The sequence below is a fragment of the Manis pentadactyla genome, chromosome 6, assembly GCF_030020395.1.
Source record: "Manis pentadactyla isolate mManPen7 chromosome 6, mManPen7.hap1, whole genome shotgun sequence".
Classification (NCBI taxonomy): domain Eukaryota; kingdom Metazoa; phylum Chordata; class Mammalia; order Pholidota; family Manidae; genus Manis; species Manis pentadactyla.
The window spans coordinates 61,427,862-61,453,423 of NC_080024.1; the positions used below are offsets into that span (position 1 = coordinate 61,427,862).

The window sequence follows — 25,562 nt, forward strand, 5'->3', positions numbered from 1 at the left end:
GTGCTTACATGACGGATGTACACCCAGGAGCCCACCTGATCCGGTCTTGGCAGTGGTTTAGGCCTGCAGAAAAACAACTGAAAACAATTCAAATCTTTTCTGTCTCTTGAAAAAATGCTGAGGTTAGGAGTGTGTTTTCAATACCCAACAAAGCTCTTTAAAAATACTGCTCGGACATTTCTCTCAGTCTCCAATGCTCTGCCCAGCCCCTCCCACTTCTGTTTCCTGTACCCACTCCAGAGCCCCAGTCTGAGGCTCTTCTCTCTCCACGCTGTCCTTTCCCTGCCTCAGTTCTTCACCTGTCATTCAGCTGGGCCTCCCAGCCTCCTCAGATCGCTATTACTCAGTCTCTGTGTGACACAGAGAAGGTCAAAACACACTCTTTGTTGAAGGCAGACAGTAGGAGTGGACATGATCAGTTTTGCATCAGGTTCATTTTTCTTGACTTGTATCTGTGCCAGGGAATATGAGAAGGCGGGTGCAAAAGAATTTTGCTGTCAGAGCATTTCCTGGATGAGGAAGCTGCAGGGGCCAAGGCCCTGCTCTAGTCCCCGTGAGCCTTGCTGTGTCTTACCGTCATGGTCCACACGTCTGCCATGAGTCAGAAGGCAGCCTGGAGACTATGTCCTGGGTGAATCCTCAGAAGTATTTTTTTTCTTATTTTATATACATATATATAACAACTTTCATTTAACTTTCCTTTTAGAAGGAAAAATACATATTTTCTTTTCTTTTAAAGTGCAATTTCTCTAGATGAAGCAAGGGGGGTAGGCAAAAAACACCATCCTATAGGCCACATCTCCCCCTTCCACCTCCCCCCTCCTTCCCTTCTCTTGTGACCACCTCTGAGGACTTCTTGGAACACAGTTTGGACCATGAGTGTAGGGGACAGCATAGCACATTTGAAATCAGAAGTATCAGATTCTCATCCTCGTAAGCTCTGCTACTTGAGCCCTAAGTGGGCGGAGCCACATTAATGTAACCCTCATGCCAATGGGTCACTGGGGGAGTGAAGTGGTAGATAGTGGGAGTCCTGGTGAAAGGTGACTTCCTCCCTACCCTCAGCCTCAAGGGGACAAAGGAGCAAGTAAAGCTGACGGGGGGGTAAAAAACTGCACCATGATAGGGAGGATTCACAGCACGTGGGCAGCAAACTGTTTCATACATCATAAGAAGCATTTATGGAATTTAATGGTTATAGATTCAGTAATTTCTACAAAACTATCAGCATGAACTGCAGGGCACTGAGCTTGGCTGAAAAAAAAAAAAAAGGAATGAAAAGAAACTGACCATTTCAGACAGGACAACAACAGAGGCAGGTCAGTTGATGTGAACTGATAAACTCTCAGAGCTTGAAGAAATCGGACTTGCAAATGAATTTCATTTGATTCTTGAGCTGTCCGTATAAATCCTGTAAATGGAAAAGCAGTCATACTCTCAGAGGCTGATTGCTGATGCCTCTTTCTTGACTCTTCTGAGGGGAGACCCCCACTCCCTGGGTCCCTGAGAACACACCTGAGCAGCCTGCCTCCCAGGAAGGAGCTGCCGGGAGGGCCTGCAGGGCACTTTCAGGTGGACAGGCCCTGACAGGTCTCTGGGGACAGCAGGGGGCGCTCCAGCCCGAGAGCAGCCTCATTCAGACGGCTCCAGGCACTCCACTGTCACTTGAATAACTGCCTGTTGCCACCTGCTGGCCACTGGAAGAAAGCTATCAGCGCTGGAGACGGAGGGTTTAGCTAAGGGGTAGCTAAGCTCGTGGGAGCTGCACCAAAATATAGACACGGATTTCTCGAAAGAGGTGACCATGGGAGGATGCAAAATTATTCCATTCACTGAGCCACACAAGGTTGGCTTTTATAAAAGTGATGCCCTTTGTTCATACATTGTTTAAGTAGTCAATTACACACAATTTTGTAGCTATATACAAGGTACCCTGCAAGGCACTGTGGGTGATTGACAGTCACACCTCACTCTATCCACAAATGACATTATCTAGTGTGTTCTTCTACCCTATTCATTGAATTGAGCTTTACATTCATTCATTCATCCATCCACTCATGAACAGATATTGAATGATAGCCACTATGTTTCAGGCCCTGGGCCAAAAGCTGAGGATCTAGCAGCCAGCAAAAATCGGCACCTCTCCACATTCACTGGTCTGCAGTTTACTGAGAGAAACAGACATTAATGAGATAATCACACAAATGAGTGTAGCGGTATACGACTGGGATAGGTATAATAGAAAATATAACTAGGGTAAGGGAAAGACGAAGTGACTTTGGTTCATTCTACAGTGGAGATCTGGGCTGTTTGATATGCATTAAATTATATTAAATGTTTTCATTCTTTGACCCAGCACTTCCATTTTTAGGACTTTATCCCAAGGCAACAATCAGAAAACTGGGCTGACTTATAAGGGTGTCCACTGCATGATTGTTTATAAAGCAATATAAAATAAAATAAAAAATAAAAAAGGAAACCATGCAAAGGTCCATGGGGTTGATATGGGGTTGGTTAAACAAACTATGATACACTCAAAAAATAGAATATTCTGCAACTATTAAAAGTGAAAATGCAGAGCCACATTATTTAACTAGAAACATATTAGTTATATGCTCTGTAAGTTATAGAAAACTATATGTGGTAAATCTCATTTTTGAAAACATTTTTTGGGTGTTTTCTTCCAGCTCACTAGTACATAATCAGCATTTTAAAATTCATTACTGGATCATTATGATCATCATGCAAATATGCTGTTATGTTTCCCATCCAAAAAAAAAGGCAGAAAACCAAAGACTTCTTCCTTCCACCAGTCACCACCTCATTTCTTTGTTACACTTTGCAGTAAAGCTGCTGTAATGCCTCCCCTCTTAAATCTACTCCAGTGGGGTTTTGTACATGTCAAGGTCACCAGTGGTTCCCATATTGCTAAGCTCCATAATCAAGTCTGTCCTCACCTCCTCTCACAGGCTCTGTCAGCAGCATTAACACAGGGCACATCCTCTTCTCTGCACAATCTCTCTACCTGGCTTCCAGAACCCTGCCTTTCCTGGATTTCCTCCAGCCTCATTGCTTCTGCCTTGTCAGGTTTTGCCCCACCCCCCTCTTCTTCCCAACATTTTCATGTTAGTTCTCTTCTCTTCTCTGCGTATATGCATTCCATACCTTATCATGGCTTTACGCACCATCTACCCTGGCCTAGACCTCTCCCTTAAACTCCTGACTCATACTCCAACTGCTACTCAGATTTCTAATCGACATCTCAAACTCACCATGTCGCTAAGACACCTCACAATTTTCAACTCCATTTAACCTGCTTCATCCACAGCCTCTTCTTAATCCACTTGTTGGCACCTAACTCCTTCCTAATCCTCAAGCCAAAACCCTGTAAATCATCTTTAATCATCATCTTCTCTTTCTTTTGCAACCAGATCCAATCCTTCAGGAAATCCTGTTAGCTCTGGTGTCAAAAGGTATTTCCCAAATCCAATCGCTTCTCATCACCCTCACTACAACCGCTCTCCTGCCTGAGTCACTGCAGTAGCCCCTAACATCTTTCCCATACAGCCTCTTGTCACCACAGGAGCCAGAACTGTCCTTTTACAATGTATGTCAGATCATGCCACTCCTCTGCTCAAACCCTGCAGAGGTTCCCCATCTTGCACAGAGTGAAAGTCTACAAGGCGTGCTGTGTCCCTTCTTCCCCGCTACCCTCCGACCTCATCTCCTAGCCATCTCCCCATCACGCACCCTGCCCAGCCTGGCTGCCTTCCTTGCGACATCATGAGGACACCAGGCCCACACCTTAGACTCGGCCTGGAATGCTCAGCTGCCCTGAAGGATCATCATGCAAATATCTGCACCTCTTCAATTCTGCTCAAATGCCCCATCCTCAGAGAAGCATGTTGACAGCTGCAATCTCCTCTCCAGCTGTCCTGGTGCCCCCACCCTGCTATTAGTTTTCTTTTTTCCATAACATTCCATGAGAAGATACTGAACAATTTACTTATGAACTATGTATATTTGTTATTTTCCATTTTTCTGTTTTCTCTAGCTAGAATGCATTTTTCCTGACGAACAGAAATCTTTTGTCTGTTTTGTTTACTGATGTATCCCAAATGCCTAGAATGCTGCTTGGCACATAGCAATGCCCAGTGAAAAATATCCTCATAAAGGAATGCATGGGCAGAATCTTTCCACAATGTATATGCATATCAAATCATCACATTGTATATCTTAAATACCTTACAATTTTATTGGTCAATTATACCTCAATAAAGCTAAAACAAAAAAGATTCATTCTTCTCCTGAAAAGAGCATTTCCTAGCAGTGGTTAATACTTGAAAACCTAAAAATTAGAGTAAATCTTTTCATTTCCAGTAACATAAAGTGGGGATTTAAGATAGTGAAAGATACATACATACATAAATACATAAAATTCATGGAAAGGGTCTGAACAGATATAAAATAACACACTAACCATGGATATTTCTTGGTAGAAGGCTAATGGCAAACATTTTTCTTTTTGTTTATCTATTTTCTAACTTGTCTATATGTAATAAATTTGAATCAACTGAATAATAAAATTTAAGTGAAAAATAAGTTTGCTCCTGAGGACAATAGCAACTTTAACAATTTTTTAAACCTACAGTTTCAACTGTTCATCCATAGAAGAGAATTGGGAAGATGGTAAAAATATGGTAAAGGCACCCAATTACACCTTTGTGACCCACTCCCATACAGTGCAAGAAATTCTGTCTTCAGTTCCCCAGAAGCAGACCCCAGTAAGAAGTTTATGTGAGAGGCGGTGGACGGCGCTAAGTGAGACAGACAACAGAAGGAAGCCAGAAAAGGGAGAGTTGTCAAACCATTTCCACCACAGACCACAGGGACTCAGTCCCAGACACAGTGCAGAATGTGCCTCAGCGACCCCGTTCAAGGCGTGAGCACACTGGGGTATCTGTCCTCCTACTAGGGCTGAAGGCTGTGTCTGGGGGTAGTAGCTCTCTTGCATTTTCAGCTTGTCCCGTGTGTTCCTATAGCCAGAAAAAAATAAACCTGAGGCAGAGGGTTGCAGGCGTTGACAGGAAGCAAAGTTCTCATAGAAGAGGTGAAAGCTCAGAGGATACTGGTGGGCGCTGAGAGGGTCTGCTGCGATTCCTTGGTTGGACCCTGACTTTTGTTTGCTGGGAGGAGCTCACATGTCTATTGCTCCCTGGCTATGCCCCCTGCAAGATTCTTGCTTGTCCATTCACCTCCATGGCCACATCTAACATGGGCAGTACAGAGAGTGCCCTTTTGGGGAGTCTGTGCAGATGTCACAGCCTGCTTTCTGTCATGTTTGGGCACCCAAGGACTGTTTCAAGGCTTAAACAAAGTTTTCATGGTCTGTATTCAATAACTCTTTGTCAATACAATTCCTTTAACTATTTAGTAAGCTTCTGAAACACATGTTTGCAGTCACTTTCATGTGCCAGCATGCACACACAGGATTATTTACTAGACATAATTCTCCAGCCTCATTTTCTTCTTTGCATCCTAACCCTTATGCTTCTCCCCTTCAACTCAATGGCAACCATCCTGAAGCCATCTGGGAAAAAAACAGGTTGGAGTTTGAAGAAAGCACCCTTAAACTGATCTTTGTTGCAGTGGTGCAAAGTATCTGTTTAATGAGAAGTCTTAATGGACTGCTGTTGTTCAAAGTCTTTTTTCCATGGCATCACTTACCCTTTGGGGTTCAAAGCAGAAGGCCCCAAATTTCTGGACTCACTCTATTCCCTTTCATTTCTGCTCTTGAACCAGACAACTCTTGCCTAAGCTTGACTTTTCCTTGTACTGACTCACTAAGCAAAGTAAATAGGACCAACATGAACTGACTGGGTTTTGCAACTCTGAAGCCACAGGTCCAATAGACACTTCAGTCAACAAGCCTCCAAGGCCAAGAGTCTTATTAAATAGTTTGCTGTTATATAATGTGGGCCTCTATCTTTTCAGCTTCCAATACCATTCTTTTTGCCTTCCTCTGCAGTGCTATATATTTTAGAGTTCATTCTTAACTACAGACCTCAAGGCAAGACAATAAATTCTGTATTAATAATGGTAACACTAGCTGCTGTACAGATAAACCCAAGAATTTCAGTACCTTAACCCAATAAAAGTTTTGTTCTCACTCATGAAATAGAGCTGGTGACCAGGTCAATGGGGTGCCCTCCTCCATGAAGTTACTCAAGTATCCAGGATGTCAAGAGCAAAGTTACCTTCAGCATGTGGTGTGACAGTTTCCCTGGGGGGCCATACCCATTCCACCTAGTCAGAAGATTGGAAGAGCAGGGATGAGCTCTGGTGAGAGGTTTGTGTATCTCAGAATTTTTCCTCACATTTCATTTTCTAGAAATCAGTCCCATGGTTCCATCTAGATGCAAGACGCAGGGTGGAGGGATCTGTTTCCTGGCTAGGCAGTCACAGTGCTCTGCTATAGAAGGGAGGGAACTAATTTTTTTTCATTTAAATAAATCTCCCACAATTTAAACAGAAACAATATAAATAATGTGAACTTGCAGCTCTCTCCTCTCCCCTCCAATCCCTTTCTCTAATGATTTGTTTGGATTCACTGGAATGAGGGGCTTGTTAGGATGCTTGCCCTGGGCTTGAGGTGAGGGGGCACCCTCATCCGACTCAACTTGGGAAGCAAGAAGTAACAGTCAGGTGTCTTGAAATAACTGCCTCCTTCCTCTTTTTGGCAAAAAAACTTCTCAGACTGAGCAATTACTGACTGTTTGTTTTAGGGTTGGTTTTTCTTTAACAAAGGAATTGAAAAGCTGCATCACTCTCTACTCTTTGCTCCCTGAGAGTAGGCAAAGGGATGTATGGAAGAACATGGAAACCTGGACCAAATGCTTCCACCGTGGACACTTGCCTGTATTACTCATCACCTGAGTGTCAGTCCGTGGAGGTGGGCCGCGTGTCCTCCCTGGGCCCACCATGGGATCTGCTCCATTGCACACGGACCTCTCCACAGCAGGTGCAGCACCAGCCACACACTCCTCGAATCCACTCAGTCACTGAAGCCCCAGGCACTCTCAGTCTAGAGAGACCAGAACAAATGAACTGTCCTGTGTGTACACTGCGGACTTACACTCTCATCTAGGGTGATCAGTGTCTTACACGAACAGCTGACTATCTACTCAGACCAAGTGACCCCGATCAAATCAATACACATAGATGAGGTCCTAGTTTACCCAAAAGGGCTGGAGTTGCTCACCATTCAATAGAACTCATTCCCTACTGTAAGTTTTTTTTATTAAACCTGACTCATGGGGCATTTAAAATACAGCACAGTTCACACTCATCTTGTCAAGGGCAGAGCAGCTGTGTGACGTGGGGCACCCTGTACCAGCTTCAGGCCCTCAGCAGCTCCCTGGGCTCCAGGGCTCTGGGCAGCCCAGCTGTCACTCCCACAGACAGGTGGTGTGAAACAACAGCTCCGACTCACTTTCCAAACCCTCTAATAGCCAGGCTTCCAGCCAGACAGTGCCTATGAGCAGCACAGGCCTCCACCCGGCCATCAGTCCACGCTGGTGCCCAGCACCCATGGAGCTCAGGCTGCTCCTCCTGCTCCTTGGGCTCTGCTCAGGTAAGTGCCTGGGTGGGGGGCTCTCCTGGGAGACGGAAGCACTAGAAGCCTCTAAATCACAGTCCTGCCTCTTTGATGGGAACGCAGAATGGCAGGGCTTTGCCAGCCCATGGCTACTTTGTCAGTTTCTCATCAGTGTTGGCACGATTTGGTCTCTGGGTAAAGATTTTTAGCTGGTGTTACTGAATTAAAATAGGAGCTGCCTGGTCAATGGCTACAAAACAGACCTGCAGGTCTCTCTCTCCATCAGAGCCTGGCATCCGACTCAACCACATGATCAGATTCAGCACGACCTCTACCATTTGGGAGCTGCTTTCATATTTGAACAACTATAGGGACTTCTGGGGGAATGTTACAAATGAAAACAATTTAATTAACAGTCGTTTTATTGCTCTCAGAGAATTCTGGTAAGGAAGAGGATTGATTGACAGCTACATGTGCTGGAGAGAGAAACCTATTAATAATTGTAACTAAACTCTCTCCATAAGAGATTAAATATTTTGTAATTTTTTAAACTTTTGAAATTTTAAAAAAGTCCAGATGAATACATTCCTACCTACTCTTCTTTTTTAAGGACATTACTGTATGTAGGTTTGGGTTTGAATTGAAACTACAAAACCTTACACAGCCCTTGACCTGCATTCAACTCTGGAATGTGTCACAACACAGCAACTGAAATGCTATCCTTAATCCCAAACTTCCGGTAGCAGGAAATAGATGTTTGCTGATTGCTTCACATTAAAGTTTACTGGTGATATCATCCCAACTGAGAAATAAGGCAGCTGACATTCTATGATTTCTCCCAATATTACTCTGACAAACATATGCCTTCTGGGCAAAAAAGGTAGGGAGTTTTGTTATTAAAGTTTTTCAAAAGCAGAGTTGAGAGAAATAGCCTAAACTCAGACAAATCATATCCTGTGGGATTTGGACTTGATCCAACCAAAGCTATACTGGTGGTGGTGGTGGTGGTAATGTGTATATGTGTGTGTGTGTGTGTATGTGCAAACACTACACCCAATGAAAACTCTTAAGTGGTATACTTACATATAAAAATCTTTAAAATATCTCTTACGACACCAAAGATCTCCAAAAATGCATGTTTAGCTATTTTTTTAAAAGCATGTTATATGTATTTATACTGAACCTAGGTTTCAATGGTATCGATTCACATGGTGGTCCAAAAATTTCAATTTTTTATTGTAGGAAAACTGAGGCTGAAAGATTTGAACTAACCTGCCTGTGGTCACTTGATTTATAACTTTTGGGATGTGATCATTTGGAGACTTCATTTGTTACATGCAGTCAGGAAACCCAGCCTGAGATTGCGAAGGCCAGCAAAAGATACAGCATCTGCTGAGATTGAGATCGCCCAAGGTGATTAGTAACAGTACAGAATTCCTTTTGCCCAATCCAGCAGGCAGTTTCCTATATAAAAATACAGACTGGAACCAGAGTTACAAAAAGAAAATTTTGAAATTGTGGCTGGGTTCCCCTACTTAGAATCAGTCCTTTATAGGCAAAATTCTCCTTCATATCAGCACATTTTTCTCTGTGGTAGCTTAACATGTAATGGTCTCTGTTCTACTAATATAGCACCTTTCATTAAAACCTTTTCCTCTCTTCCATCTCTGAAATTCCAAGTACTTCACGGCCGCCTTTTTTTTAAGGCATATTAGTTTTCAAATTGTTCATAGTAATTTATGTAAACGACAAATGCCAACCTCCATGAGGATGGAAAGAAAAGATTCATGTCAGTTTCACCTTGGAATAACTCAGTTCTTAAAACAATGCTTTGCACACAGTAAATGCTCCATAAACATTTGACTAATGAATTAATGCTACTGTCATCTGAGTAAGGATTACCTACATGGTTTTGCTGAAAAGGGAAACTGACATTATTTATTTGTTTATCTATATGATTTTTAATTTACACACTGCCTTTTTAAGAAGATATTAACTGTGATTCACTGGTCAATGAAGAAATGGTCCAACTCTCTGGACCATATTGGAGCTGGGAATAGAATCATAGAATTCTGACTTCAAGTTCTATTAAGTTTTCTAACACTCCACCCTGCTTTGAGAAGGAAGAAGGAATACCAACAAATCTAATCTAAGAGATGGACACCTGCTCGGAAATTTCTTAGAAATACATTTCAGAAGGAACCAGGCCCCTTGTTACTGGCAAGGGTGGGAGAGGAGGAAGTGGATGTCACTGGAATGCTGGCCTGCCTCCCCCACTTCTCCCCAGTGGATGGGAGGGTTAGGCTGCATAGCTTTCCTACTACATTATATGGATCATCTGCTCTATCTGTTGCTTTCTAGTATGTTCTTCCTGTCAAACTGGAATACACAGTCACTTAAAAATGAATGACCATCATGATGGGGTGCAGGATAGCAGGCGTGGAGGACAGAGGATTGCCATGTCCCAGGGGCTCAATGGGGTGATTACAAAAGCTGAGTCTTTGGATAACACCTCCCCTGAAGGGCCCTCAAGAGCAGATGGTATGGGGAAGGTACCATTTGAAAGCTCTGCATGGATGCTTTTGGGTTGAGAAAACTTGGGAGACAAGAAATGAAGAGGTAGGCTAGGTCAGGGGTTCCCTACGTAGAGTCCAGGAAGGTCATAATGAAGATACTTAATCTACACTGAATGCTTCAAAAATCTAAATGGACTAGTTCAACCATTGTGGAAAGCAGTATGGAGGTTCCTCAACAAACCAAAAATAGAAATACAATTTGACCCAGGAATTCCACTTCTAGGAATTTACCCTAAGAATGCAGTTTCCCAGTCTCAAAAAGACATATGCACCCCTATGTTTATTGCAGCACTATTTACAATAGCCAAGAAACTGAAGCAACCTAAGTGTCCATCAGTAGATGAATGGATAAAAAAGATGTGGTACATATACACAATGGAGTATTATTCAGCCATAAGAAGAAAATAAATCCTACCATTTGCAACAATGGCTGGAGCTAGAGGGTATTATGCTCAGGGAAATAAGCCAGGCAGAGAAAGACAAGTACCACATGATTTCACTCATTTGTGGAGCATAAGAACAAAGCAAAAACTGGAGGAACAAAACAGCAGCAGACTCACAGAACTCAAGAATGGACTAACGGTTATCGAAGGGAAAGGGACTGGGGGTAGTGGGTGGGAGGGGAGGGAGAAGGGAATAAGGGGCATTATGATTAGCACACATAATGTAGCAGGGGGGCATGGGGAAGGCAGTATAGCACAGAGAAGACAAGTAGTGATTCTATAGCATCTTACTACAGTGATGGACAGTGACTGTATTGGGGTATGTGTTGGGGACTTGATAATGGGGGGAACCTAGTAACCACAATGTTGCTCCTGTAATTGTGTATTAATTATACCAAAATAAAATAAAATAAAATAAAAAATTAAATTAAATCAAAATAAATTTTAAAAAATCTAAATGGAAATGGTACATTTACCTTCAGAGAGGTGTTGAGGAGCACAGGTCCTCATGTCAGGCCGCTTCCACTTATAACCATGCCTTCAAATAGCTGGGCACCATAAATACATTGTTCATCTGTCCAATCCTCAGTTTTCTCATTTTTAAAGTAGGAGTAAAAGACTTACTGTATGTATGGCCTTTAATAAAACTCTACATATGGATTAAAAGGCATTGTTTTGGGGGGATAAAAATGTTCCAACCCATTGCATAATCAGTTTAAGCTAATCTAAAACTCTAGATGAGAAATAGTGGTTGAGCACCTGGGCTCTGGGTTTGAATCTTGACTCTACCCCTCCTGAATCTGGGCAAGTCGTTTACCCTCTCTCTGTCTCAGTATCCTCATCCGTAAAGTGAGAACAATTATAGTAGTTACCATACCTGGTTATGAGGGGTTTGGAAGAGTTAGTGTGTATATGTATATATATATATATATATATAAAGCTTGTAGAAGAGTGTCTGGCTCATAACAAGTTAGCTATGTGTGATATTATTTTTATTGATTAATAAAAATAGAAAAAGCAATTACATTTTACTTAAAAATTATTTTGTTCAGAAAATCTCCTCCAAACTCAGGATCCAAGGAGAAAAATAACTTCTCTTACAGGTTATCATACAGGCAATAGGTTAACACTACCAAGGAAAAAAGGGAGAGCATCTCACTCATTCAATTTTTAAAGTTCTCTTGGCCCAGGGAGAAGGTATGGTGGTTTCAGCAGTAACCCCAGAAAGAGGAGATATGGTTCAGGGCAAATGGATCATGTATCTATTTCCTCTCCCAACCCTGAAGAGGCAATCTCCAGTCCATGTAAGGCTTGAGTTACAAAGATGCCTTCATAAGGCACTTGTTGGAATTTGGAACCCTTTTCTCATAGAAATTATGGTACATGCAGTGGTAGACTTCCTGGGGCTGCCTGCAACACACTCATAATATTAAGAGTCACTGCAGAAGCCCATGCAGAATGACAGGGCTCCCATCCAGGCTCTGCACTGCTGTGTGGCCTTGGACAAGGCATCCGACTGCCCAGCATCTCAGGTGGAAATGTCTGCCTGTGTTCCTGCCTCTTGGGAGCTGGTGAGGACCACATAACACTGGACATAAAAGGGCCAAGGGCTCTGAGAGCACTAGATGCTGCTGCTCTTCACCCTGAAGGAAAATGTAGTAAAGACTCCTTAGAAACATTAGTGCTCCAAACAGGAGCCCCAAACCTAGGTCAGCAAAGCACATCTTAACATATTAACTGGGACATACCCACCAATAGTGATATTTTAAAAATTATGGTGAACTACACATTACATAAAATTTACCATGGTAAAACACCTATTACATAAAATCACAATTTAAAAATATGTGATTTAGTGACATTAAGTACATTCACAATGTTATGTGATGCTCATCAATATCTGGTTCCAGAATTTTCCATCACCCCAAAAGGATATCCTGTACTATTAGCAGTCATTTCCCAATTCTCCTGTCCCCCTAATCCCTGGTAACTACTAATCTGCTGTTGCTATGGATTTACCTAGTCTTGATATTTCATAAAAATGGAACTATACAATATGTGCTTTTTTTGTGTCTGATTTCATTTAGCATAATGTTTTCAAGGTTTGTCCATGTTGTAGCATGTATTAATACTTCATTCCTTTTCATGGCTGAATAACATTCCACTTCATGAATATACCACAATTTGTTCTTTATTTATCTGTTGATGGACATTTGGATTGTTTCTATCTTTTAGTTATTATATATGGTGAAGCTATAAACATTTGTAAACAAGTGCTTGTGTGAACAATTCTTTGGGGGACGTACACAGGAGTGGAATTGCTAGGTCATATGTGTGAGGAACCGCCAAACTGTTTTCCACAGCAGCTTCACTATTTTATATTCTCACCAGCAACATATGGGGGTTTTAGTTTCTCCATAACCTCACCAATATTTGTCACTTTCAATGTAGATAATTATGGCCATCCTAGGAGGTGTGAACCAGTATTGATTTTTGGCTCTTCATACCATCCTGAGATCTGAGTCCAGTAATGAAATCCATCCAAGATTTCATTCCACCATGCCAGACTGAAATACTGAGGCTGGTTTGGTGTGGATCTTTCTTCTTGTGTGTGTGCATGTTCCTAGCAAACTTGATGCAGCCAGAGGCTGTATTAAGGAATCTCATCTGTCCAAAGTACAAGTGTGATGACCATCTGGCACATCTCTCTGGGAAGGGCCACACCCACAGCTGTGCTTGGAAAGAAATTTAAGGCACTAAAGCTGCATTCAGGAGCCCTTCAACATGGGGGCCTGCGTGCCTTCCCTTCACTGGTCACACCTCAGTTACTCACTTTAGTGTGTGTGGAAGGTGGGGAGCAGAATCTGACAGTGTGTGTCATTTGCCATCTCAGCTGGCCTTGTCCTGGGCTCTGAACATGAGACCCGTCTGGTGGCAAAGCTATTTGAAAACTACAACAGCGTCGTACGGCCAGTGGAAGATCACCGCCAGGCTGTGGAGGTCACCGTGGGCCTGCAGCTGATACAGCTCATCAATGTGGTGAGGCAAGAGCACTCCAGGTTCCCCATGGCACCTGCACCTCTCACCCCAGAGCACCCTTTCCCCCACTCCCCTTTTACCTCCTAAAGGTGGGGTCTTATCTTCTTTCAGGATGAAGTAAATCAGATTGTAACAACCAATGTTCGACTGAAACAGGTAATTCACCTAGATAATTACACTTATGTTGTTTGTATTCACCCAAAAATTTAACCAGGACCCAGAGGAAATCAACTTGGCAAACAGGGATAGGTACCAAAATGTTGGAAGTAAATATTGTGGGGTAGTGGGCTTATGCATCATGGATGTTAGTGGGTGTTCACTGCTTTTTCTGTGTGCATACATTTGTTGGGGCTGCCAGAACAAAGCCACCAGCTGGGCAGTCTAAACAACACAAAAGCATTGTCTCATAGTACTTGAGGCCAAAGGTCTAAAACTCAAGGTGTTGGCAGAACCTGCTGAGGGCTGTGAGGGGGCATCTGCTCCAGGCCTTGCTCCTCTGCTCAGGGTTGGCCATCTGCACTTTCACGTGTCTTTCTTCCAGAATATGTATCAGGTTTCAAGTATCCCTTTCTTATAAGGACACCAGTCTTCCTGGATTAGAGCCCACCCTAATGACCTCATTTTAACTTAATAACCTCTGTAAAGACCCTATTTCCAAATAAGATCACCTTCTGAGGTACCAGGGGTTAGGGTTTCAACATATGAATTTTGGGGAGACTCAGTTCAATCCAGCACATTGTGTTATCTAAATTGCTACATTGGGCATATACTACTTTTATAATGTAGGGAAAAAAAAACTTTAAAAAACTTTCCTTGAGGAAAATGTTCGCTGTATAGTCATTCTCCTTCCCTGGGGCGGGCCATGGGGCTCGGGAATCTGCCACCCTGCAGTGGTGTGACTTGGGGGTGCCTTTTCTTTCTCATCTGCATACGGGGTCAGGGCTCGCTCTTCCCTCACGGGACTGCTGTGAGGACTAAATGATGAATGTAAGCCGAATGCTTCGATGGTCCCTGCATTTAGTCAGTGCTATGTAAGTTTTGCTGCTAGTCACTAAAGTGAAAGCCAAATTCTGAATCAAACCTTTCTTACTGGAGCACAATTTCTGTCAATATCTGAATTATCACCCCATCAGAACTCTAGATAACCCTAGATTTTAAAAAATATGTTTAGCTTTTTAATTGGCTAATTATCTTTATTTCTAGCAATGGGTGGATTATAACCTAAAATGGAATCCAGACGACTATGGCGGCCTGAAAAAGATTCACATTCCCTCAGAAAAGATCTGGCGCCCAGACCTAGTTCTCTATAACAAGTAAGCAAAACAGGAGGGTACGGGGGGGGGGCATTCCAGGGGCAGGTGAGTCAAAGTGAGCTGATGGGAAGGCCGCCGCTCTCTCTGCTGCTCACCACTGTTCACATTAAATAACCCTCAAAATCCAAGAGCCAAGTTGACATGCTAGGGGTGCCATATGGTGTCTCATGTTAATGAATAGAAACAATTAACAAAGCCAAATTGAGTCAGGGCTGTGGGGTAGGGGACATTTAATCCCAGAGAGCTCCTGAAGTATATATGGCAACTATCCAAGGAACCCAAACTTTGTATGACTGAGTTCCTTGGAATTAATAGTCCTTCCTACCACAGGCCTGAGCCTCCCAGGGCTGTTATTCATCACATGCTCATGGCATCCCAAGACACCACAGCTGCTGATGGCCCGGGATGCCTGCATGGCCCAGCCGCTGGGCTCCATGACACACTGCATGTTGTGAGACTGGAATGTGATTCAAGACACTCGGTTTACAGGTTCATTATCATATGCCCTTCATCTGTCAGGGAATGCTCATTCAAAGAGCATCCTTCACAGGCACCAGCACTCAACATTGGCCTGGAGGATTGCGGTCTGACATTAAGCAGCATGTGTCTGGGGCCAGCAGGCTGTGCTTCTGAGCAGACTCCGTGGGAAGGCAGCGGGGGCTAGTGAAAATGGAAATGATACCCTTTAAGGCCAACCCTCCCCACTCTGATTCTCTACGACATATTTTCGGACTATACCTGAAATTCAAGCTTGAGCCAAATTATCCAATCACTTGTGTAACCTTTTCAGACAAATACGCTGATACAGCAGTGTCTCGTGTTAGTTAGGTTTCTCTCTCATTAAGAATCTGAGGGAAGCAGTTAAAATCCTCTGGTCCTTTTGACAAGCTCACTCAGCGACCCCCTGGTGGGGAGAGAACCCTGTTCCACTTACTTATAGGCAGGGACTTACATGATCTGTAGCCCTCTGCTTTTTTGGACAGGTCCAAACCTGCAGTTTTCTGGATAGAGTCCATCCCAAGGAAAAGTCAATGGGAAGAAAATCTCTTGATTTAGGAAGTGAGACACCAAAGATGCCATGTTTCCTGAAAGCCTATGGAGGCAGACCCCACCCACCTGCGGGGCACCTATTCTAATGTCTTGCTCTTGGCCAAGGCCCCTGGAACAGGCACTTTGCAGGACAAGCGGCCTACCCACGGAATAAGGCTTGCAAAAGACGCCTGTTGTTATTTCAGTATCTATCATATTAGATTTTTAAATTAAGAAATTAGTGCCAATATTTGAAAATTGGAAAATATCACATTAAAATTTGAATATTTAGTCTCTAGAAAAACCCAACATTAAAAAACATGGAAACTTTGGGTTTAAAAATCCAGATTTTCAGCTTCTGAGGAAGAATCCAAATAACTAGCAGCACTGGGCCTCCGCTCCCACAGGACACCATGGCAGAGCTGATGGAGGGTGAGGGGCTCTCCAGTCACCCCTCCACCCCCACCAGGGGCCTCACTGCCTGGCCTGGAGGTGTCCAAACTGGTGACCCCACCCCTCTGGGCTCTGAATAGTTCTTAAAAAGTGGTAGACTCCTTCCTTAACCTGCCTGCCACAATAATGAGCCACTGGACAAGTTTTTATTAAAAATTCCTGGTTTTTTTCCCCCAGTTAAGTTTCAAAGTACATCAGGGAGGGGACAGATGGAGGTTAACAGTACAAATGCTACTGAGGACCGTGAAGAGCAAAATCCAGACTCAGTCGCTCAGTGTTACCTGCTATTTCTGTAAAACTATAAATTCCAGGATTCCTCCCCTGGAGAATTCTGATACAGTGCTTCACTGGTGCTCAGGAATCTATATTTTAAACAGGCACCCCAGTGATTCTATCAGACAAATCTCGAAAACACTGCCATGGATAAAAGCGGCACTTCCCAGAAGGCTTCTGCTGTCACCACCCCTCACCTGGAGCCGTGTCCCTCTCTTATTCCGATTGCAGTGCAGACGGTGACTTCGCCATCGTCAAGTTAACGAAAGTGCTCCTGGACCACACAGGCCACATCACGTGGACTCCGCCAGCCATCTTTAAAAGCTACTGCGAGATCATCGTCACCCACTTTCCCTTTGACGAGCAGAACTGCAGCATGAAATTGGGCACCTGGACTTACGATGGCTCCGTGGTGGCCATCAACCCGGTAGGTGGCGCCCTCCTGTGATGAGGTGGGACTCGGGTCTCCCATTCCGCCCGTCCATAACCAGAGGCTCTCAGCACCAGGGAGCGCTGCGGGCTTCGCGCATGAGGGTCTCGGCTGGTTGGGAAGGGTCTTGACGCGCTGCGCTTGAGAATCACCTGGGAGCGTAAATGCATTCCCCACGCCCAGGCTCAGTGCTGAGAATTCTGGCTCATCAGTCCTGGGGGGGGTTGGGGTGGGGGGGCCGCGGAACCCATTCTTTTAAAGCCCCCAGGTGACGCGCATGTGTAGTCAACATGGAGCTTCCCAGTGACGAAGCCACCAGTCCGTCCACAGGGAAGGGAACGTAAGGCCCGGAAGTGGGAGAGACCCAGAGACCCTCCTGGGAATATGACAGCAATGGAATCTGTGCCCGTGTCACAGCTGACCACAGAGCCTCTCCTCAGGCTGGCATGGCTGGGCTTTCACAGTTTCATTTCCTCCCCTCAGGAAAGCGACCAGCCAGACCTGAGCAGATTCATGGAGAGTGGGGAGTGGGTGATCAAGGAGTCCCGGGGCTGGAAGCACTGGGTGTTCTATGCGTGCTGCCCCTCCACGCCCTACCTAGACATCACCTACCACTTCGTCATGCAGCGCCTGCCCCTGTACTTCATCGTCAACGTCATCATTCCCTGCCTGCTCTTCTCCTTCCTGACCGGCCTGGTGTTCTACCTGCCCACAGACTCAGGTGGGTGCACTGGTTGCCATGGCAGCTGCTGCTGATGCCGTCAGGTCTCATCCTGCTGTTTTGGGGGAAAGCCAGAACTAAACATGGGTTCATAAATAAATGCAGCCAGACAGACCCAAATCATCATCACTAGGAGGATGCATGCACTGAATGGCATGAGCAGTGATGAAAGTCATTGTGGGGGGAGTGCACAGCAGGAGCAGACTACAGAGCAGTCAGACAGAGGTGACCCTGAAGACGCACAGAACATAGCTCAGTCTAGTTAAAGGGGCTAGCCACCAGTACCTGAACAACGGCCGCGTGCTCAGAAACGTGCTGGGTAAGGCATGGATCACAGACACTCTTCATGCACTCCCCCTGTGAAGTCACTTGCTATTTACTGACCAATCCAAGTCCTGCCTATTTTGCTCACCGCCTGCCCCTTGAAAATTTCTTTTGCATATCCGTTTTCCAGATGGCAGTATCTTTATATACAAGACTATATACTTCCCAAGTGGCAATTCTTTCCCACATATCAGCCCAGACAACTTAACCTCTTACTGAGTAATCACATCTGTGACATAATTTCACCAAATACTAGCCATCTACAGAAAGAGGGGGAAAGGTACACACATGCTTGCCACAAGCCACTGCTCATAAACAATTTAGGGTAGACAAGTAGGGGGAAAGACGAACTTATAACAGGTAATAATTTCATCAAAGTGATTTTAAAAACTCATAAATGTCTAAGACCAACTTTTCAATAAGGAAAAAAAAGGTTATGCATTCACTCATTCAACATATATTGTTAAACACCTGTTACATGGCAAGGATACATAGAGAATAAATAAGGCAGAATTTGTCCCACAGAATGCATGTTCTAGTGATTGTACTGATTCTTAAATGATCACGAACAAATATATTTTTCAACTTTCTATCAAATGAATCTTCTTGAAGTGAAGAGAGAAAACACTAGTCAGGGCAATATGGAAAATAATCAGAGTCTATAAATATTACATGATTCACCCTTGAAAAGAACAGTGAGACTGCTCAACAAACATTAGCTATTATTAGTATCATTATTGCTAATTGAGAAATTTGATTAACTTGATCAGTAGTTCATATTTATCATTGTCTTCTTTTTCACTTCTTTTCCAACTCACTAGGTAGAATTCTACCCATGAGGCAAAATAGATCATTTCTGTGTACATCTGCGCTGTATTCTTTACATACTTCTAGCATCTGGAAGCATCCAGTATGACAGAAAGCTCCACACTGGATAGCAGGGTAGCATAAGGGTTTTCCAGGACACATAAAGCAAGATCATCACAAGGGAAGTCCCTTCCAAAGGTTCTCTACTGCATCTGAAGGGCTATCCCCTTGAAAATATTCCTGTGCCACTCAGCCCCTGCCCATCTTGCTTGCCATACTAAAATTCTAAGGGGGAACTGTCCCCCTGAAATAATAGGGCTTAGAGAAAAGAGGTGGGGGCAGATAATCTGGTCCCTTAATAAGAAAAACAAAACAATACAAGGAAAAAAATCATCCTCCTAGATTAATGTGAAAAAGTGATGTAAAATCTTTGATTTTTGGCTTTTTCTGTTTTGGTCTTGAAGCTCACTCCCATAATGAGCAAATTATACGTGTATTTTTTGGCTGCCCGTCCAGTGCATATCTGCTGTGTAGCAAGTAGGCCAAGTTGCAGTTCAATTTTGTAAGGTTTATGACATTCTGCTGCAGACAGGAAAACTGCTGCCCAGCTTGGCATAACTTGGTCCCCTGGGTTCCGCCAAGAAATGGCTTTCTGGGGCACGATGTGGAGCACAATTTCCGGCTTGGCAGTCTCTACTGGAAATGCTTGCTATTTGCCACTGTCAGCAGAGTTAAGGTGCCAAGGTCTCAGAGGAAATTCTGCCAAAAAATTTCCCCAGAATGATGCTTTGAGAACATGCAAGTCACATTCCTGTCACCCTTGGGTTTGGGTGGTGTATTTGTTTGCTGGGGTTGTCATTACAATGCACCACAGACTGGGTGGCTTAAACCACAGAAATTTATCTTATGATTGTGGAGGCTGTAAGTCTGAGATCAAGGTGTCAGCAGGGTCGGTTTCCTCTGAGGCCTCTCTCCTTGGCTTGTAGATGGCAGCCTTCTCCCTGTGTCTTTACATGATCTTTCCTGTCTGTGTGGATCTGTGTCCTAATCCAGTCATATTGGGTGAGGGCCCACCATAATGAGCTCACTTTAACTTAATTACTTCTTTAAAGGCCCCTTCCAAATAGTCACTGAGGTGCTGAGGCTTAGAACATCAACATACGCATTTGGAGGGAGCAAGAATTCAGCCATAACAAGCAGGTTTTTGTGTCTCCTCTTCATTTTGTCCAGGAGAGAAGATGACTCTGAGCATCTCTGTCCTGCTCTCCTTAACTGTGTTCCTTCTGGTCATTGTGGAGCTGATCCCTTCCACCTCCAGTGCTGTGCCATTGATTGGCAAATACATGCTTTTCACCATGGTGTTTGTCATCGCATCCATCATCATCACTGTCATTGTCATCAACACACACCACCGCTCCCCCAGCACCCACGTCATGCCAGAGTGGGTGCGGAAGGTGAGCAGCAAGCCCTTGCAACTTTGCACGGGGATCCTTTCTCTTGAGGCATCTACAGGTCTCCCCTCCCATGTGGCCAAGGGGATTTGGGCTGACACTTGCAGGTACTTAGGAACTGAGTGTCTTTTCTAAACTATGCAGGATAAATAACTCATGGAAAGAGAGGAAAACCAGAATTAACAAGCCCACTCCAAATTCAAGCTTAAAGAATCTCTTTGATTAGAGAAGATGAATAAACCACTGTTTTTTTTTTTTAACTCAAATGCTGTGAAATTCTCGAGATTTCTGTTTGTATGCCTTCCAGTTTGTGCACAGACTGCTTATTTTCTGCTGGTAGAATCATCTGCCTGGAATAGAATAAAGGCTAGAGATGTACAGGGTCTATTGTGCAGAATACAAAGCTATCTCAGGGATTGACAGAAAAACTACTGCTTGCAATGCATTCATTTGGAGAGAAACAGTCCGTTTCTATACTGTTGAGTGAGCCCTGGCAATACTTGCGTTGCATTTCTTCAGGAACAAGAAATGAAAGAGAACAGTCTTGCTGATTTGTGGGGATGGAGCTGTATATATATTTTAGCAGAGGAGCCCTTTCTTTAACCAGTCGATGACCACACATTGCCTTGAAAGAAGGTACCTATAGGGGTCTGGAAGCTTATGTTTCGTTTTTTTAAATGTCAGCTAGCCGCGCACGGGCTCCCTCCAGTGGTGAGATCCTCATATTACAGAATCCTACCGTTAGCCAAAGTAATTGGACAGGCTACAGGATATGTATGGAGGAAAACAGAAAATCTAGGGAAGTCCTTTTGTTTTAAGAACAAAGAAGCAGAGTCCCAGAGACGCTGAATGACTTGTCTAAAGTCACATTGCTAATTCAAAGTCAGAGCTGATGTTTGTCTTGCTGGTATAATTCTCATACATGGATTTCTTTTTATGTTAGGTTTTTATTGACACTATCCCAAATGTCATGTTCTTCTCCACAATGAAAAGACCATCCAGAGAAAAACAGGACAAAAAGATTTTCACAGAAGACATTGATATTTCTGACATTTCTGGGAAGCCGGGGCCTCCACCAATGGGCTTCCACTCTCCCCTAATCAAACATCCCGAGGTGAAAAGTGCCATTGAGGGAGTCAAGTACATCGCAGAGACCATGAAGTCAGACCAGGAGTCCAATAACGTAAGCTCTGTGGCTCGAAACCCACACCTCTGGGTATAAATGATCCCATGCTTGAGTGCAAACGGATAGGTTTCGCTTGACGGGTTCGGCTGGTATTCAAGAGGCAGCTACTGGCCTACGATGTAGATCAGTACATCTTGGTGACTGCCTTTAAGCCACCTTAGTAAATCATACACTGTGAACAATTTGTTAAAAAAAATAAAGATCAAATGCCAGCCAAGGGATGTGGAGGGCTGTGAGGTCTGCAAATTGAGTGAGCCATAGAAGATGCACAGCATAAACACTGTGAGTCTAATGACCCTCATAAGGAAATTCTAACACTTCCCTCTCTCCCAGGCCGCTGAGGATTGGAAATATGTTGCAATGGTGATGGATCACATTCTCCTTGGGGTCTTCATGCTCGTCTGTATCATCGGAACCCTGGCTGTGTTTGCAGGTCGGCTCATTGAATTAAACCAGCAAGGATGAGCAGAAAGCTGAGCCGAGCCTGCCTCTGCCCCAGCACTAGGCAGGACACAGCAAGGCAGGGAAGACAGGCAGATTTGTCTGCTTGGATACAAGCTCACTGATCAAACATTTAGTTTCCTGTATTTATGATTAATAATAATGATTCATATTTACCTAAGGATGTAACTTCAAAGTGTTTTCATATTGCTTCTCCCTTCCATCCTGCTCTGTCTGTCCGAAGAGTGAACCCTTTCAGCAAATGAAATGGGACCACTACAAAAAAGTATTCATTTCCAGTGGCATCTGGAACAGTGTTACCCAGAATAACTGGAGTTTTCTATTGGTTTGTTTTTAACTTTTCTGTGAGCAAAGAATATATCTTTTGTTTAAAATCCAGTTTTGTACCTAGTAGGCAAGGCCCTTACAACAGTCCCAAAAAGATAAAGCATTTGACTTGGAGAAAAAGAAAGCAATGGAAAGGCAACAGTTAAGTTCCTAAATGGCCACCAAACTGAAAACTGCATCAAAACCCATGTTTTCAAGTAGATTCCTAGAACTGGGAAGTGATGGAACGGTTTCCCAGTCTAACATAGCACCTGAATTTGATGTTCAGCATTTGAGGGAAAACAGGTCCTAACCTGTATTAAGGGTGAGTGCCAAGCCCTGTGGGAATCATCTCACGTACAGTTTTATTTCACCCCTTAACTCTCATTATGCCCTATTTTAAAAATGAGGAAACTGAACTTGAGGTGGGTTGCTAATCTTGCTAGTGTGTTCATTGCCCAGCCTTGCAAGTACAAGAACTGAGGGTTGAAGCCAGAACAAACTTGGGTTCAAAGCAGCTCCAGGCTGGGTCAGTTTACCAGCCCACTTGCTCTCCCAGCACCCCGGCTCCTCTAGGTCATTCTGTAACTCTGACCAGTGCTTCCGAGGCATCCGTCTTTGTGTCAGCCATCTTTCTGTCTGCTCTTTTTTCCCCTGATCCTTATCCTGGTCATGTGTGGGGGTTCCAGTTCTATCAATGAAACCAGAAATGTGTGCACATAACATCACTCTTTCTAAAATTCTGGACAAGCGAATAGGAGAGAAAATTATTTTTCTCCATAGCCACCTTCCACCACAATGTAGTTCACCCCAGAACTGGAAAATGTGCAGCCCTGGGCTCAGTAATGGCCATCAGAGCATGTCCAGCTAACACCAGTACTGGGGGAGAGCCCTGAATGCACAGCCAGGTGGCCTGTCTGAACCCCGGGGGTTTCAATTTATTTCTCTGTGGGATTCCCTATCACACACATGGGAGGACTGAGTGCCTTTGTTTTAGAGTAAACTAAAGGGTAAAAGTTTGGTGGTTCCTTAAAAAACAAGCATAGAATTTTCATATGATTCAGCAATTCCACTGCTAGATATATTCCCAAAAGAAGTGAAAGGGACTTGACCAGATACTTATAGGCCATTGTGCATGGCAGCGTTATTCACAATGGCCGGAAGGTGGAAACAAGGGAAACAACCCAAATGTCCCTCAAAGGAAAAGCAAAATGTGGCATATACTTACAATGGAATATACTTACAATTCAGCCTTCAAAAGGAATGAAATTCCTCTATGTGTTACAATGTGGATCAACCTTAGAAACATGGTAGGTGAAATAAACCAGACACAAAAGGACAAATATTGTATGATTCCACTTACATGACGTACCTAGAGTAGACCAATTCATAGAAACAGAAAGTAGAATAGTTATCAGGGTTTGGGGGGAGGGGGAGTAACTGCCTAATGGGTAGAGGTTCAGGTTGGGATGATAGAAAAGTCTGGAAATGGATGGTGGTGATGGTTTCACAACATTGTGAATGTACTTAATGCCACTAAGTTGTTCACTTAAAAATGGTTAAGATGGTACCTTACTATGTGCTGACGGACAGTGACTGCAATGGGGCAGGGGCGGGGGACTCACTGATATGGGTAAATTAGTAACCACAAGTTGCTCATGTGAAACCTTCATGAGACTGTGTATCATGATACCTTAATAAAAAAATGGTTAAGATGGTAAATTTTATGTTATGTGTATTTCACAATTAAAAGTCAAATAAAGAAGGAAAACAATGTCAAAAAATGGTTAAGTCTCATGTTATATATATTTTACCAAAATTAGAAGGAAAAAAAAGTCTGCTGCTTGGCCACTCCCAGGACTGACTTGATTCAGACAAGGAACTTAAAATCATTTCCATTCTCCTCATTTCTAGGGTAAGGAAACTACGGATCAGAGAAATGTCCTCCCTTAGGTCACGGAGCCAGTTAGCAACAAACCTGGTTTCCTAACGTCTGTTCTTGTGCTGTTTCTGTTACATCAAATAACCCATTTCTCCCTCAAATAACCCATCTCTCCCCCAAAAGCAAGGCTCCTGGTCCTAGAAGCCAGAAGAGCTGGCCTGAGTGGACACAACACTGTTACGATGTGTAGCTCCATCAGCCCCTAAACATCTGCTTCATCAATCTGTCACCAAGCCAAAGATGCTCATCTTTGGAATCTCTTCCCTTAGGTAAGGCCTGGGCTCCAGAAGGCCATGCACTGCGAGGGGAGGCAGGGGCACTGGGATGCCTACCTAGAGGTACTTGCTGAGGCCCACCCAGCCTTGGCCTGCCCCATGTCGCTTTATCGATGGGTGTGTCTGGAGAGCAGAATGACTTCTTGGGAAATAAGGAGCATTGTGGAGCTGGAACCCAGATGGTAAGTATTGCTGGCTTTGCAGACTGAATATGGAAGCAGGAATCATTCAGAGCTCTAGTCCCTGAGTCTTCTTTCTTGTTCCTCAGGTTGTCAGAACCGGGCTTTTTAAAAATCATAAATCATACTAAACAAATTGGAGGGGGTTGTTCGGAAGAGATCTCACGGGCAGCGCGGAGGCAGCCGGGGTTGACTCTGGCCTCCGACAGCACTGCCATGGTACCTGTCCTGGAGCCTGAGGGCCAGGCAGAGGAGCACGAGTGGCTGCCTGGCAGGTTCTCCCACCCCACACAACGGTCTTGGGTCTTGCCTTGAATCCTGGGCTCCCTACTTCTCAAGCCACCATTTTCAAGCCATTTCCCCCACGGCTACTGCTTCAGCGCTAGCTCGCCTGCACTTCTGCAGCCATACCCACTTGAAGCTCTGTCCTCCACCCCTTCCCTCCTCCTCTGCCCGACTTGCCCACGCTCCACTGCTGGACATTATCCCCTGCTGCCTGGGTTCTCCAGGCACACCTCTCCTCACCGTGGGCTCAGGTCTGACCCCACCGCTGCCCGTGTTCCAGTCACTGCTGCCCAAGGTGATCTTCCTACAGCCCGAGTTCTCCAACTCTTGCTCCCCAGAAGACCCTGTCTGCCCCCTGCCTATGGCCACTGGCCATCCTGATCATGGCCTCTTCTCCACCTGTGAGTCCTACCACAGCCACTGCCTTCATTTCTGGAGGCCTGCTTTGGGCTGGATTGCATTCCCTCAAAC

The 25,562-nt window shown here is 44.2% G+C and overlaps 1 protein-coding gene across 3 annotated transcripts; it reads left to right on the top strand.

Annotated features, from left to right (window-relative positions):
* Positions 1-7,458: 7,458 nt before the first annotated feature.
* Positions 7,459-24,861, top strand: CHRNA1 (cholinergic receptor nicotinic alpha 1 subunit). Of its 3 annotated transcripts, XM_057503894.1 has the most exons (10): positions 7,466-7,633; positions 13,510-13,655; positions 13,767-13,811; positions 14,859-14,968; positions 16,955-17,150; positions 17,637-17,874; positions 20,236-20,459; positions 21,400-21,639; positions 21,976-22,147; positions 24,622-24,861. In XM_057503894.1, exons 1-9 carry the CDS (start codon positions 7,537-7,539, stop codon positions 22,105-22,107), a joined length of 1,428 nt encoding a protein of 475 aa, XP_057359877.1. In that variant the 5' UTR covers positions 7,466-7,536; the 3' UTR covers positions 22,108-22,147; positions 24,622-24,861. The 3 variants fall into 3 exon arrangements, with proteins under 3 accessions (XP_036732859.1, XP_057359877.1, XP_036732858.1); XM_036876963.2 differs by lacking the exon at positions 24,622-24,861 and having other exon boundaries at positions 21,976-24,196; XM_036876964.2 differs by lacking the exons at positions 21,976-22,147; positions 24,622-24,861 and having other exon boundaries at positions 7,459-7,633; positions 20,236-20,563; positions 21,400-21,583.
* Positions 24,862-25,562: the final 701 nt, after the last annotated feature.

Excerpts from the sequence above, each read along its gene's own strand:
- CHRNA1 (XM_057503894.1), top strand. The coding sequence starts at position 7,537 with ATGAGCAGCACAGGCCTCCACCCGGCCATCAGTCCACGCTGGTGCCCA. Across the intron at positions 7,634-13,509 it reads GCTCCTTGGGCTCTGCTCAG|CTGGCCTTGTCCTGGGCTCT; the intron begins GTAAGTGCCTGG and ends TTGCCATCTCAG. Across the intron at positions 20,460-21,399 it reads TGCCAGAGTGGGTGCGGAAG|GTTTTTATTGACACTATCCC; the intron begins GTGAGCAGCAAG and ends TTTTTATGTTAG.